The 16,663-nt window shown below is 41.0% G+C and overlaps 2 protein-coding genes across 3 annotated transcripts in view; one reads left to right on the plus strand and one right to left on the minus strand.

Moving 5' to 3' along the window:
• The window catches only part of LOC110837612 (uncharacterized), a 36,095-nt gene that overhangs the window by 15,998 nt on the left and 3,434 nt on the right, over positions 1 to 16,663 (minus strand). The window contains exons 1-7 of one of the 2 annotated variants that reach the window (XM_022079918.2): positions 10,227 to 10,303; positions 8,981 to 9,147; positions 8,541 to 8,667; positions 2,490 to 2,728; positions 1,391 to 1,543; positions 813 to 898; positions 381 to 600 (exon numbers count right to left, since the gene is read on the minus strand). In XM_022079918.2, coding sequence (XP_021935610.2) covers positions 381 to 600; positions 813 to 898; positions 1,391 to 1,543; positions 2,490 to 2,728; positions 8,541 to 8,667; positions 8,981 to 9,147; positions 10,227 to 10,240 — 1,006 coding nt within the window. In that variant the 5' untranslated portion in view covers positions 10,241 to 10,303. Of the gene's footprint in view, positions 1 to 380; positions 601 to 812; positions 899 to 1,390; positions 1,544 to 2,489; positions 2,729 to 8,540; positions 8,668 to 8,980; positions 9,148 to 10,226; positions 10,304 to 16,663 lie in introns of those variants that run through there. The other variant, XM_087342602.1, reaches the window with a different exon arrangement.
• Ggamma30A (guanine nucleotide-binding protein subunit gamma-e) overlaps positions 2,605 to 16,663 on the plus strand; it is a 76,167-nt gene continuing 62,108 nt past the window's right edge. Inside the window, exon 1 of the mRNA XM_087342615.1 lies at positions 2,605 to 2,741. The gene's annotated coding sequence lies outside the window, so the exon portion shown is untranslated. The remainder of the gene's footprint in view (positions 2,742 to 16,663) is intronic.

A 16,663-nucleotide genomic window follows, 5' to 3' on the forward strand; every position in this document is an offset into this window, starting at 1 on the left:
CTGTGTTCCAACAAGGACCTATTCATGCAGGTTGCCCACCCCTGTAGGTACTGATAAATGTATGACAATCCTAACTCTTGTTTACAAGTCATATTACGTAAAATACAGTAAACTTGTTTAGCCCTTGGACAAAAACAATGTTAAATGGAGATGGCTGTCTTCTGGGTTGTCACCCTGATGATGGAGGCAGCAGGGACCTCTGAAACGTCGATAAACTTCTACTAGAGTACATGGCTCAACAACCCAGAAGACACCCATCTACGGACTCACCGCCGTGAAAACCTCAAATCCTACAATGTTAAATGGAATCATTTGATGACTCTACATCAATACATTGACAAGCACTGAAGATGCTGAATGGCTGGATGATATATCCTTACCATTTCTGAACATCCTGAGATCATCCTCTTCTTTCTCTGAGCTACCATACACTGCAGAAGCATCAATGAATGAAGTCACTTGGTTGATCTGGTCACGAGGCCCAAGTGAACAACCCACACGAGAAGTTGGACTGCTCCGTACAAATTCCAAACAGCAGATACCATAATGACTGTAAAACCAGTCATCAGGTGGAACAGCGATAGCCATACAGTCTGGGTGCTGTGGGTAGAATCATTGCATTTACTGAGCGACAAAGTTTGTTGTACATTGAATACTTGAAAGTAAAACACAAGTAGGGAACAGGAAATTTGGTGGCAAATAGAAAATTATATGGTACAATAGTGGAAAGGTGCAGTAGTAGGTTGTGTGTAAAATAGGGGTTGTTTTAGAATGATATAGAAACAAAAGCTGAATTGACAGATATAACTTACTGTAAGGTCCGGTGGCTGGAAGTCACGGCCTCCATCAGTGCAGCATTTGGGTACTGAGCCATTGAATCCTCGGCTCTGTGCTGAAGCTGTATAAATTATAAACACGAGTGAATGCAGTACTTAATGTAGGAAGTGTCTTCATCCATGCATTATATATTTTTCCTTTCTAAGAAAGTGAATGTATTAGAATGACACAATTATAATTACAGAAAATAAGTTGCAAGTTTCACTCGCTCAAAGACTTTTCTTCTTAATGTGGAAAAGTATAACTGTGTAACTGTGACTTAAAAATGTTGCTGTATTTTTAACGTAAGTGCAAACGGGCGTTTCTCTTGCATATACCAGTGTCTTTTTCACAAAACACAAAATGAAAAGAAAGTAAAAATGTATTGGTCTTAAGAATGAGATAATGATATAAGTAGAAACTTAGACTTAGATTTCTTTTTCATTTTAATTACTTCTTAAAGAATGTGTTCCCCATTTTGTCACTCACGCCATTTCTTACATGTAGGTTATATGCGCCAGTCCTACAGTACTTACGCATAATTATTGTACTTTAGAAACATAAACATACTTACATGTGAGGTCATGGTCTAGGAACTGTCCCCATTGCATCACCATATGTGTGATGGATGTCAGGTCACTGTCTCTGTCGCTGTGGATCACTGAGCTTACTAAACGGGCACTGGGAAGTGGGCCCCCTGACACCGACACTCGTATTCGCTCTAAACCTGGAACAGTTCCATACATATAGTCTGATTAAAGTAATATTTTTCAACAATCTGTTCATAAATAATGCCACCATTTAAAACAGATACAAATATAAATACCATAATTTTGTACATTGTTATTCTGAATCTCTCTGATTGAACTTCTCCTTACATTCTCGTCTTATTTTAATCAACATCAACTGAGCAGGTCTGTGTATCAATAATGCTCTAAATTTGTATGTGGATGGAGTCCGGTTTTACTCAGAGTTCGTCGGCTATGCCCAAAGGAACTTCAGAAAGTTGCCAGATTTTCTGCTGAGCAACACCGTAAACCTTCTCCTGAATAAGTGTGAGGTTAAGTTTAAGGTTTACATGCGTCATGTTTGTGTTTTTGATTAAAATATATAATAAAATTCAGGTCAATACACAAAACTTTATTTGGATGTTAAAATTTAAAATTTAAATGTTAAAATTTTAAATTTGCGCCATTCATCACTATAAGGATGTTACATTAGAGCGCTTTCATTCATTTCACAACATGTTTCGATGTAATACATCATCTTCAGGTGTTGTTTTTTAAAACTATTTTATATTATAATGCATGCCTTTCAATATATTCATTAAGATGCGTAAAACGGGAGGATCAGCGGAACACATGTTACAATAATGAATATATTGAAAGACATGCATTATAATATAAAATAGTTTTAAAAAACAACACCTGAAGATGATGTATTACATCGAAACATGTTGTAAAATGAATGAAAGCGCTCTAATGTAACATCCTTATAGTGATGAATGGCGCAAATTTAAAATTTAAAATTTTAACATTTAAATTTTAAATTTTAACATCCAAATAAAGTTTTGTGTATTGACCTGAATTTTATTATATATTTTAAGTGTGAGGTTGTTTTGTGCCACAAATTACAACAATGTCTCGTCCATTACAATTTCAGTCAGTACGTACCATCCCTGTAGTGGGACGGTAAGAAGCGATGGAGGGGCATCATGGAGGCTCCCCACCAGGGGTGTGCGGGATTGTTACAGCGACCATCAGCAGTCCTGTAGCGACCACTGGAATCTGGACAGACTGCAAGCTGATCACTCCGCAAGGGACATTGGTCGTGTAGTGCCGTGTGAAGCAGCGAGATGGTCGGAAACTTGAGACCTTCGACCGCGGCGCGGCTTTCCACTCCAGAGTACAGACTGCAACAGTGGCGTAAGTTGGACTTTACGTTCTACTAACGAAATTAAGAAATCCCTGTCTAAAACGAAACTCGGGTCAAACAGAAACCTGCTTTTATCGACAATACTTCACGATTCGTGTCCTCGGGTTGCAGCTGGAGGAAACTGCCCCGCGATAAGGAGGGTTGCTGTGAATATATAGCCAATGACAGTCAACGAGGGGTGACCCTCCAGCTTGGAGGGTAGTAGAGAAACTAACAGTCCTTCGCTGTAAATCAATATATAATACGCCACGAAACTTGTCTCGGTTGAACGGAGCTGTTGGGCTTCAAGGTATAATTCACTTACAGAATTGTGAACCTTAGAGTTCCGTAACAGCTGGGGATTTCTTGACAGGGTGAAACCGTAAATTATTGTTCAAGGAAGATGGTAGTAAAATGTTATTGTAATTGATTTTATGCCTTACCATGATGTCGTTTGGAGATCAGTGATTCAAATCGTCGCCACAAAACTTCCTTTTTCAGTACGAAACAGACAACGGTAACTTTTGTAGTCAGAACCGTTACTGCATCGCCGTCTCGACTCTCTCGTCCTGAAGTCTCGTCTCCAACTGAGATGAGGCAGGATGACGTCGTCGCGTTTATATTAAGTCTCGGGTCAGTTCACATCTGTACTACGTGCCGCTTGGTTACCACAAGCTATGACGTTCTCGTGACGGACGTGACACATCTTCGTCAGGTTTGGTACACTCAAGGAAGTAGATTTTCGGAGCAGCAATTCCGTGACTTGAATCGGCGTGAGAGTTTTTTTGTAACCGTCTTTTCTACTCTGTTTTGAATCAATGATTACAAGTTCAGGATGTAGCCTATTTTCCATGGAAATGAAAGTAAATGAGACCGCCTTGTCAGATATGTCTTCTTCTTAAAGAGTTTCTCAGTTTTAAGTAATATTCGTTCCTTCATAATCTTCTCGTCTGTTATCTAAAACACACAACACTGTAACTTCCTGTTGGTTTGCATGCGTGTGAATCTTGGTCCCTCACGTGAAAGGTGAGAACACGCTGCTGAGAAGAATGTTAGGAGTTACAAGGGATGAAGTGACAGGAGGTTGAAGACATTATATAATTATGTGCTTCATAATTTGTGCTCTACCAGATCTTATTAGGATGTTGAAATCATGGGCGAGTCATGTAGCGCGCGTGGTGAAAAATAAGGGGAGTCGCTAAGAAGTTATTGAGAAACAAAAGTGATAACGCGAAGAATCGCGAACGTCTTGCGGCTGTGTCCACCACAGATATAATATTCATCAAATGGCAGTTTAAGTGACCCATGAGGTGGAAAGTCAGATGCAGTTATCCGCATCATAATACTCTGGTGGTTTATTTTACAGGTACGTTGCCACATTTTAAAAATTGAAGATTAGTAATTTCTATTTTATATTATAACAGTGTTTAAACTTCATGGGGCTCGGAGATCGCAGTACAGTAACTAGTCGACGGCCTAAACGATGGGGCGTAGGGACTTGTCTGTTCGCCATATCCTCCAGATCGTCTCTGGCGTCCATCCACTCCTCCTATCCAATAAGCATAAAGCATAGGGACCTTTTTCTCAGGGGGCAAAACTTCCAGAACACGAAGCTACTCGTTCACCATAATATACGTAGTAGGTTAAGAATGCGTGGAGCCAAGACCCACGCCTCAGGCCCCACGCGGCTATAAAGGTAACTGTACGCTTAGCCTGAAAATATTCTCCGTTTCACAAACAACTCAACAAAAACTTTGTACCAGGCAATCAGAACTCACAGTTTCATTCTTTCGTCTTGATATTGTAATTCAGTGAGACAATCTCGTCACAGGTCTTGTTTGTTAAATCGGCTGGAAAGAAACTGGTTGTAGACACATTTGTTGTGTTTCTCTATCCAATTTGAGTGTCATTAATTTGATATTTTATATCGCTGAAACTGTAAACAGATACTAATTTCACGGAACAGTCTTCTTGAAAAGCTAATAGTCGCTTAACTGGTCAGATATGTTCTAACTTTTATGGAATCCGAAGGCTCATTACCGTGTTCACAATTTTCTAATTTAAATAATGATAAAGTTAATAGCTTAGTTTGTACACCGCCGAATGGCATGGCGATTAAAGAATTATGAATTGGAAGGAAGCGGTCGTGGACAATTTTTTTTTTACAGTCCAGGCTTTCGCCTGGGACTGACGAAAACTACTAAAAGCCCAACTGAGATAATCTGTCTCCGTGCCCAGCTTTGAACCCGGAACTCCGAAATACGAAGCAGTAGTGTCACCACATATCATGCAGAAACTTTCGTGCTTGCGGCAGGATTTTGACACAGGCGCTGTTTTCTAGTGACTGATGCGTCATTTTGCGCTTGTTTGGTCGAGATTCATAGCGCAATCGGCTAATGTTCTTGTTTTAGTCAAATACATTTTGCGGTTTGGATGGTGAATTGGCTTCCGGGATAGAAAGTAAGAATTTTCAGCTTGTGACTTCCTGTCTGTCAAGGGAGGTGTTAGCAGATACCACACCAAAAATTCTCTTGGCTTTTTGCCTTTGTAATCACACGAGGAACTGATCAAACGGCTTCAGTAAGTGAACACGCCACTCAATTTGCGTCGCCTTTTGTCCGCTTCGCTGATTAGTTACTGCGTGGAAGAGCGGTATTAGCGCACGGAGTCGGTCCTATTCAGAAAATTCGTACATACTGCAGTAAGAGTGTAAAATCACTAACGCCAGGTAAGAGTAAAAATCTGTCGCGGTCACGCTGACGACGAAAGAAGTTGTTCTGCTCGTTTTTAGGAACAAAACGAAAATTTGTAGATAAAATGTGTCAAGGAAACACGTTGCAAGGGTGTGGAATTGTTACGGTCCAGTTGGCTTTTGTAATTAGTCCAGTGAATTTTTGGGTTTTATAAATGGCGGGTAGTATCTTCACCAGCTGAACTAACGTAGTCATGCCCGTTTCCATTCGACATCCTTTTGTGTCCTTTAGTTTGTCATCCGATTCGACGGCGTACAGCCTGTGAAGTTGAGAAAGCTTCTTTAAATAAACGATGACACGAAATTTCCAAGTTCTCCCGATGTCGCATAAGATCTGAGGGGCCCGGAAGTGTATTTGGTACCAGCCTCGGTCAGATGACTGGCTGTCTGTTGTGTTTCTCACGCTCCGTTCTGTATTGACAGTTGCCTCCAGCATCACCGTTTCACGGCTCATTCCTCATAACAAGACGCTGTTGCTACGCTTAGAACTACGATTTGTTAAGCTTTGTTAAGGAGCAATACACTATTTCGACACACGAATCATCTATTTATCTCGACATCTTAAAAACATTTATTTAATTTTCACTTTCATTGTTCGTTCTTTGTAGTATATAATTAGCTAGCGCCATCGAACAAGTTCCTGTGAAGTAAACTCCTTAATGAGAAGCTAATGGATAGCTTGTCAAGAAATTCCCCCATCTTTTGTGTAACCCGAATTTTTATTATCATGTTCGCAGCAGCCCATCGATCGACTTCGTCATAGTCCAGAAGAATCCAATCCACATCATATTCTGTTTCCTTATAATTTATTTTAATATTATCCTAGCATCTACGCCCAGGTCCTCCAGTGTCTTTTAAGCTAATCGCTCTAACGTTAACACAAAGACGAGGCGAGGTCCGAACACAATGAATCTCAGTTGTGCTCTCAGCACAGATGGATTGTTGATGTCTCCCGGGCTATACGACACAAATGTTGTAAACTGCCAGCTGTATTATGTTTCATCTGTAATGTAAGGTAACTGGAGCGTTGGATTTAAAGAATTGATTTCCCGTAGGGCGGAACGAGTTCCCGTTTCATCCGAGTGCGTCACAGAAATACACAGAAGTTCCTGAGGTCGCAAATGACCTGATTTTTTATTATTATACTTTTTATGTTTAATGTTAATATGAAAACTGGTTTTGTTTTTGTACTAATGCTTGTTATATTTTTAATATCATACAAATGTTCGCGATATTTGAAATTAGTCGTCTAAGAACTGTGCCGCGCTAATCAAGAAGAAGATCTCCGCTTCCGGTTTCGTATGTTCGTACTGAAAAGTCCGTGTCCCGGCCCTGTGAAAGTCGAGTCTTGTCGTCTTGAATAATGGCGTCAAACGTTGGGTTGTTACGTGTGCATGAAGTGCACACTTTTTAAAGGTGCTTTTTATGACGTATTACGTAATTCAGTTAATGGCAATGTTCAATTGTGTGTAAATACATTATCCTTGTATTTCCTTAGTTGTCATATCGAAAAAAACCAGTTCAAATGGAACGTAAATTGTAATGTTAACTATACTTTAGCATATTTGTTTAAATCTTGTCAGTCAAATCACAATAAAATTCCTATTAAATATTAAAATATTACTAAAATTAACATTTAAATATTTAAAATGATGTTCTCATCGAAATGTTCGATTTTACATTAGATCATCACTTTTTACACGACATGTTTCAGTTCTAAAAGAACCATCTTCAGGTGTATAAAATTATTTAAACTTAAATATAATTTCTTAAATGCAACTTTTAGTCAGATGTTTATCAGATTTCAAATGATGTTTTCTTCCAGATTTATTGTATTTTTTTAATATCGTATTCGAAGTTGTTAGCAGTTTCTATATAATGCGTTATTGTTACTAAGATCGATAATAATCTATTTGGGAATCATGTAAAGTAGGTTCCGGTTGTAGTTATCAATATGTACCAAATTAATTTCGCCTGACATCTCCCAATTCCCCAATTCCAAATTTACTCGATATCTGCCAAGTAGTTTCTCACATGTGGGCGGTCAGAAAAAACAGATATGTGTTCGTTTTCTGTAATTCTTACAAAGAATGCGTAAAACAGCTTCCCACATTTAGTTCATTGCCATCGTTGCTGACCCTTGCGTAGAACTGAAATGTCTCGCCTGAGGCTTGAAGTGCTATTGCATTTGCATGCGTGTAAGTCTCTTCCACAGTAATTAAAGATGCTGAAGAAAGTTTCCCGGGGTGTTGTAAGATACTTATTTGTTGCCAGAGTAACGTATATTTAAACACACATTCATGTGCATAATTTTTTACGTTGGGGGCATTCACACTAACGGACGTTATAATTACAAGCTTCAGCCTGGGGTGGGCCCTGTTTATTATTACGAGGGTCAAGTTGAAACCTCATAAACACGTTTTAGACGCAAGCTGCACTAGAACAGTACAATTAATATTTATATAAAAAATGTGGCAATGTTCAAATATTTGCGAACGACTGTAAACCATTTACGAGCAATTAAGGGCAGATTGAGTATGGCAAATGCTCTTTATCATTTATTTAAGAAAGTTTTTTTCTTCCTGGTTCCTGCCTAAAAACTTAAAGATTAAAATATGTGTAACTATAATTTGTACTGTTTTTACGGGTGTGGAACTTTGAGTCTCACATTAATGGACGAACACAAGTACCTGACAATGGTATAATGAGATAAGACAGAGAAAATTGCATAATTTGTAGCAAATATTATTGGGATAACAAAATCCAGGAGAATGAATGCTCATCTGTGATCCACTAGAAGATTGTTTCCGTTGAAATCTCACACTTAGGAAGTTGCAGGTGTCTGACCATTATTCGCCTGACGAAGCGTGTTTAGACTACACGTTCGACACGCGTGGCAGAGAAGTTGCCGCATCCGAAGGCGATAAATATAGACGGCCGGAATTGTATTACCGTTGATGTATTATTGTTCAAGAACTGTGTGAATGACAATGAATAATTTGAAGTGTAAACTACCGTCGTCAGAACCCTATAGAATTAAATAAATACTGTCACTTACTGTTGCACTAGTTTCGAAGTGGCCTGCAGGGACGCGTACCCGAACTTCGCTAGTCTCCTCGCCACGTCACTCTGGCCGTTAAATGCTGCCACGTACCTTGCAGGGTTATCCTTGTCTAGCCACATTCCTGAAAACACAGCATCTAATAGAATGTGCTACTCTTGAAGCCTTCTCAGTGGTTCATTATTGATGCTGGTCCTTATGGAAAAGGGACAGTTGGAAGACCAAAAATGAGATGGAGGATAATATTAAGATAGCTTTTAGGGAGATATGTTGTGGGTATGAGAGTCGGATGGAACTGGTTCAGGAACGGGGTTTCGTATTAGCAATCTTTGGTTTCTGTTATCGACATTTACTATTTTTGTTAGTTTTATAGAGTGACAAATCAGACGCGGGTATTATGGTACATTAGAGCTTGGCATCGTAATCGAGTGTCATACCGATCTGATAGAGGCGCGGCTCTTGGACGTTCACCAATTCATTCATTCTCTGCAGACCATAGTCAGTGGCTTCCACAATGTATGTGCGCTTCAGTGGACTGTCGTCGTCGTCCCAGCGGATCTCACCGTGCACCACGACCGCTAAGAACATCGTTGCACACACCACACTGAAAAACACGTGGAAACTCAGTTTGAAGTTTACTTGCTTTGGTGCATGTTTTGTTGTGTTAACAGAGGTCTAGGAGTTTTTAGTAATTGACGACAGATGGCGAAACGTTCTGTTTTACAAGTGTTTTTATCGTTAATGGACAACTAAAACGTTGAAATAACATGGCGCGGAGCACGAGCGATACTTTTAATTGTTCTGAATTTAAATGGACTGGGAAGGAATGCGGGAGACTAAGGAAATGAAATGGGGGTAAGAAGTAACGAAAGAAATCGTTCATCGTTGAATTTCAACGTGCCCTTTTGACTAGATTTTATATATTCGGCGTTCATCCGTTTGGAGTAAAACTGACGTTCGCGAACATGCGATTGAATTTTTATGAAACGTGGGAACACCGCACAGAATCACACGATGACGCATATTCCGGTCCAGACTTCCCGGTTGTGATAGGATTAATGCTTCATGTTCAGGAAGCCAGAGGCTAGACATGTCGACTGAAAATTTCCTTGGATTATTTTAGCTACTCCAGGAAAATATATTTGCGTCTACTCTTGTCCTATTCCTAATAGGAGGTACACCTCTTAACAACGTCGAAACCTTGTGAACATGAAATAAATCATACCCCTCGTGGTTCGTATTCCACATTAATCTGTAAGTTCCCTTTGCCGACCATACATTTAATCTTTATTATCCTTTTTTTTTTGGAGAAAATCAGAAATCTCGCCCAGTTGGTGATTGTATCGAAAATGTTGGTTACCGTTTTCGCCCTTTCTAGACGGACAGAAAACAGAGTGGTCAGGAGGTATAAACCACGCACACACCATTCGAAACAATCATCGTTAAATGAACCGTTCCTGCTTGCCTGTGAGCCACCCAGGAAAACGAAAAAGGACATTGAACTATCCTGAAGCTGTTGTGCTGCTTAGAATGCTTAGAAAATGAAGCTTCAAACACCCGCCAGTTTCATTCCATGTCACAACGCAACACACACTAAGAACGGAGCGGTTTACGTAAGAAGTTTTTGCTTCACACAGTAAACAAATCGAAGATGAGTCGCTGGAGCGCACTGTTTGAACCTACTGCGTTGTTGTCATGGCGCTGAGTGCTGAGAGGTCTGCTCCGGTTCACCTCGCGATATCGAGTGTCGCACCCGTAAGACGGGTTCTTGTAAAAGACCTGCCTCGTGATAATGACCTCTCTTCCCCCATGCACTTGCTAAAATTTCTGCCTATCCTTGTCTTCCGAGCTTGAATCTTTTCTTTCCATCTTGGCTTCATTACCGCCCTCGCGTGTTAAGCTTACACCAGTGAATAATAAAGAGAAACAACTCTGAACCTTTCACTCTAAACTACTGCTGTAGTTATTTTAAAACATTTCATACGCAGTATTTCTGTGGTCTTATTATTTAACAACAATTACGTGATTTACGTTCAACAGAAATTTTGGGATTATTTTGCCTAATTGGAAAGTGCTTGAAAGATATGTGTCACATGACCGAAATATGGAATAGTGCCGGTTTTTAGTTGTCATTTCACCATATTCTAAAACTTCGGATTTCGCTATTAGTGAATTTATTTCGGACGTAGAGGAAACTAAAAGGGCGAAGTTCAGATTATGTAAACTGTTTTATTGTTATTCTGTTCACAGTTCAGATGTTAAATATTAATATAATTTTAACCCATAAATTTGGTCATAAACCGTAATAGTCTTAACAATTTTTAATGAGCCTACAGAATTCAAAGCTCCTGTAATGGCTATGTGTAGAAATGTTGGCATGAAACCAATTCATGTTGACTATTATATTAATTAATTAGGATTTAAGGTTCTCGCGGCGGTGAGTACGAATATTGCTGTCTTCTGGGTTGTAACGCTGTTTAGTCTACCAAGGTTTCAAACGGCGCTACAACCCAGAAGTCGTCCCTGAAAAGGGCGGCCTGTAAGGAAGGCCCTTGAAAGGAACAGCTCTTCAGGAGGGCCCTGTGCAATGACGCACCTGATGAAGCCGAGTGATAGTAAGTGCCATGAGCATGGGACATTGACCGGTACAGACAAATTATTGCTCGCATTGTACGTGGGCCATCTTGGCATTTGTTTCGTCCCGAGTAGCCATCAGCAAAGCAATTACTTGGCGACGCACATCCGGTCATGTCACGCACCCTCACTCCAGAGGCTCGCAAGTGCATTGCGTGCGAATCGGGAAAGCCGCAAGCAAGACACAGCTGCGTGATTACTCCGGCAAGAAGCTCGCTCTCTTTGATGAAATGAGGTGTATGGACCGGAAGACGTTCGTTGTCAGAAAAAAATTAAAGAAACCGTTTATCTCCTGCAGTGATCCTGAACAACGAAGTAACATTGCGACACGTCTGCTTTAGATATTATTATCCGTTTTAGATGCATTTGAGTGAGTCCGAATAGATTAATCTTAGAAGTTATGGGTGGATGACGGGGATTTCATTCCGGCAGGGTAGGGAACTTCCACTTCGCCATGACGTCTAGACCGACGCTGGCGTCCACCTTGCCGTCTTTCCTCCGGGAAGACCTAGGCATAGGTGGGAGGATAACGTTAAGACGGACCAGAGAGATAGAGGAATCGATGGTTCGAAATGGATGCATCTAGCCCAGGATGGAGTCCGGTGGCGGGCTTTTTTGAATACGGTGATGAACCTTTGGGGCCATAAAGAAAGTGGGCCATTCTTTGACATGCCGATTATGCAGTCGACTTACAAAGAGTACCCTGCACCACAGAGTGAGTGAGTGAGTTCCTAAGCACTACATATGGTAGAAAATAAATATTTGTGAGGAATGTTCTGAATTTTTTTATATTTTGATGATTCAAGTTGTGGCTCATGTTTATGAATGCATAAGAAGTCTTGCTGACAGTTTACAAAGTGGCCGCTAGATGGTATCAGTGCGTGTACTTCAACTACACCATTACCTTTTTTTGTTTCTTTTGTCGTTTTAACATTTTGATGGGCCGCGCTCAAAACGAGAAACGTGGTGCAGGTTATTGGCCGCTTGTTTCTGCACACACTAACTTGTTTTCGCAGAAGAATTCCTGTTACCTCGACAGTGCAAGGTAAAAACTTGTTTGAAATTAGGCCTACTACCTCTGATAAACAAAACATAGTTAATGCTGGAAACGGACATAAAATGTAAGTATTCAATAGAAAATGGACTGAATATTTGTTATTTTTATTCGTATAATTTTATTCCGTATCGCTTTCCGAAATTTATCTGGGAAAGAATATTCCAGGAACAAATGAAAGAGAATGAAGTTTAATCGTCAGCACGTGTGCAGAATACTTTAATGGAATAGGCCAACTAGAAAATAGCAAATGAAGGAGGAAAGAAAAGATATACAAAAGAAGAGGTAAAGAAAGGAAAGAAGAGAAGACCATCCACATTCGTCCAGTGCGTGGAACTTTACCTCCAGTCTCCTCATTTCTTCGAGGCACATGGAGAACCGTCTCATTGAGTTTTCATCTTTGTTTATTAACCCTTTCTTTCTTCTGTCCATTCATCATTGCCTTTTTCTTTTAAGAATGCAGACGAAAAATAGTCGAAGAATAGGCCCGCATTATCCGTGTTTTTGATAGGGCAACCGGCAATTCATGTACCTGTGGCCTTTCGCCTTATTGTTTACCAGCGTCATCGTGAGGGGTCATTTGCCGGCAGCTGTTTAGCCCAGGGCTGGGTATGAGGCGCCGCTGGGCTACTTGTAAGTGGAACGCTGTTGGGGTGGGGGCCTCGTTCTGGCTGTGCAGGTATGACGGACGACTTTCTCCTCCGCTCCAAGTCTGTTTATTTAGCTCTGCTAATTGTAGCCTTTGACGTGGGAATTTATCAGCGTGTCACCACACTGATGTTCGGAAATCGGTGTGATGTCATGTTTGGAAACATTGTTGAATGACGGATGCGCTAAAGCTTTTAATCATTCTAAGAAGTTTTGTTCTTTCTAAATTGTTATCGTATTGTTTAAAGACGTTGTGATATGCAAAGTAGATTGAAGATTTCTGTCTTCTGGGTTGTTGCACTGTGTAGTCTGGTAGATGTTTACCAACGTTTCGGAGGTCATACTGCCTCCACCATCAGGGCGATGAATTCATGACCTCTAAAACGTTGGTAAACATCGACCAGACTACACGGCACAACCCAGAAGACAGAAATCTTCATACTCATCGCCCTGATGATGGAGGCAGTATGATCTCTAAAACGTTGGTAAACATCGACCAGACTACACGTCGCAACAACCAAGAAGACAGAAATATTCATACTCATCGCCCTGATGATGGAGGCAGTATGACCTCTGAAACGTTGGTTAACATCGACCAGACTACACGTCGCAACAACCCAGAAGACAGAAATCTTCATACTCTGATGACGGAGGCAGTATGACCTCTGAAACGTTGGTTAACATCGACCAGACTACACGTCGCAACAACCCAGAAGACAGAAATCTTCATACTCATCGCCCTGATGGTGGAGGCAATATGACCTCTGAAACGTTGAACATCGACCAGACTACCCGTCGCAACAACCCAGAAGACAGAAATCTTCATACTCATCGCCCTGATGACGGAGGCAGTATGACCTCCGAAACGTTGGTAAACATCGACCAGACTACACAGCGCAACAACCCAGAAGACGGAAATCTTCATACTCATCGCCCTGATGATGGAGGCAGTATGGCCTCAGAAACGTTGGTTAACATCGACCAGACTACACAGCGCAACAACCCAGAAGACAGAAATCTTCATACTCATCGCCCTGATGACGGAGGCAGTATGACCTCTGAAACGTTGGTAAACATCGACCAGACTACACAGCGCAACAACCCAGAAGACAGAAATCTTCATACTCACCGCTGTGAAAACCTCAAATCTTACGAAATAGATTGTTCCTCGAATTGCGCGGATTCGGATTTAGAATTAATTCTGAAAAAAGGGAAACTTCGGAACTCTGCGGTCAAGCGCGATGAGGCGAGGGGTTCCGCCAGATTGCACTGAGATAGCATTTGGTAATAACAACACCTTAGCGCAGATTGCAAAATTGGAATGCGCCCTAAAATACATTTCGAGCAGAGACAAGTGCAATGCAAACTATTTGAATGAACCATTTCCTTTTTCCTTAAGGTTCCTCGCGTTTGCCAGCAGCTGTTTATTTCCCTACACGTCCGGCATCACTCACAGTATACGGATTTCAGAAAAGTAGAAGCAAATTTCTTTATTTGCTATCTAAACACTTAAAGATTATGTAATATGCAAATCTGTAATTTTGTCTGTAGTTTTCTGTGTGCGTGATAAGGAAAGAAATGAGTGTATTGAGATACGAGAATAGAATGCTGATTAGAATATTTGGACGTAATACGGAGAAGGAAAACAACATTCGACTGATGAAAACTGCGCGAGGAGCTTCATAATTTGCACTCTTCATGAACTATTATTAGGATGATAAAAAGAAGGAGCGCGGGGGAGATCAGCCTTCGTCGTGAAACCCGAACAGAAGAGATCACTTGCAAGACGTAGGGATGGGTGGCAGGCTGATGCCAAGTGGGTATGGAAGCAATCGGATTGCACTTCGTTCTTCTTGTCTAGTAACCGGCTGTTGTGAACGCGTTAATGAACCTTGATTTTCATAAAAAACTTGGAATTTCTTGACTGACCGACTGTTAGCGTCTCAAAATGGTCTCTGCTCCATGTAACTAATTAATTAGTTAGTCTCATATATAACTTATCGAGTACGTGACACATCTTAGGGGTTTTTTTTTCCTTTCTTTCTGGAGCCTCTGCGGCTGGGAGATGAGGCAGGTGACCCGGTTATGTGGCAACGCCGCAGACTCGGTGACCCCCTTTGTGTAAACTTCAATGCTCGATTAGCATTACGAGATAGCAACCAGTCAGGGCATTATCTGCATAAAACCGACCCCATTCAAGAACCTGCCTGGAGGGCCCTAGACTGGTAGTATTCGGCAGCTACCATTCGGTCTGCACTGCGAAGGCATGATTGTATTCATTTAGCGGGCTTCATTTAACTTCCGAATGTTTATGGAATATTTTGGTGTTCGCAAAATTAGTGTTTTTTTTAATCTTTTATCGGACTGAAATACATTTCTTTGTGGCCATAGAAAACCTCGAAGACATTTAAATTTTGTGTGATTTAAGGTTTTCACTGCGGTGAATCCGAAGATGGCTGTCTTCTAGGTTCTTGCGCCGTGTAGTCTGGTTCAGAAGTCCTTGCTGCCTCTATCAGGGCGATCGCCCTTCTACCAGACTACACGGCGCAATAACCCAGAAGACAGCCATTTTCATATTTAAACTTCGTGCTCCGACGTATAACTAACTACATATTATAAGATCGTCCTTCAAAAGTTAATAGCTGCTCAACTGTTCAAATACTTCAAGTCCGTTTCCGTTTGCAATTAACCTTATCCTGAGCCAGGTGAATCCAGTTTAGACCCTCATTACCATCGCGACACACAAATTATCGAACACGTCATGTATGAGATACATTTATTCCACCATTCGATACTGACGGTTGATAAATCGTCAGTAAACCAATAAGAATCTATTTCGCAGGTTTTTCGTTTAATGATTGGTCGTTGTCCAGCTGTCTAGAAATTCTATATACAGAAGATTAAATCGTGTTCAAAAATGCTAGCCACATTCCGAGTCATCTCATCCAGGTCGTATCTAGGAAACATTACAGTACCCAAACAGTTACATTTCACGTCAAACCGAATTATTATTAGACTTATAGAAGGCGATGCCCCTCTTATAATATGTGAAGTGGCACACGGATTGTGCTGAGCATTGGTTGTATTTAAAATTTTCCATTTGATGGGTGCTAGCGGTGACTAGGACGGAGCCGCTGAGAGAAAATGATGGTATCCGGGACAACAGAACAATGGGGTCACACAACCTCGGTCAGACCTCCTAGTCTGCATTTCCCACCCACGTAATGCTGGGAAAAGTGCATGGACTTTTAGCATTATTATACAAGAGAAAGTATGGAAACATTTCCCCCGAAAATTAGATGCTTGAGGTCAGTGGAATGTTTGCGAGAGAAAATTCTCACATATCTCACTGATAAGTTGGTGACAACTTTGTGAGGGTTGGAGAATAAGTTGTAAGCAGTTGACTTCCGCGCAATTTAAAGCTGAACGATAATAACAGTTTGACGTATGATATGATTCTGAGCTATTCAGGCTACGAGCTGAAAGAACGGTGTTCGATTCCAGGCACAGGCAGGGGTTCTTTCTTTCGCGACCACGTCTGGACCAGTTCTGTAACCAAGCCTCTTTCCTCTTATATGTGCACTGTCTCAGGGGCAAAACGGACGGGAGATGAAACTGACCACTCACCATCGTGTAGTGCGGAGTTTAAGAATGCCCCAGAAATAACTATGAGGGAAAATAATCCGGGGATCTCTTGGATCGAACCTCAAGCGTTCAGTCCGAAACTGCTTGCTTTCTGCAAAACTAAATTCTCGCCAGCTCTAGATTTGCTACGACATTAACT

Source organism: Zootermopsis nevadensis, unplaced genomic scaffold, assembly GCF_977971745.1.
Source record: "Zootermopsis nevadensis isolate Lab colony 2312 unplaced genomic scaffold, Znev_1.0 Znev_ptg000003l, whole genome shotgun sequence".
Lineage (NCBI taxonomy): Eukaryota > Metazoa > Arthropoda > Insecta > Blattodea > Termopsidae > Zootermopsis > Zootermopsis nevadensis.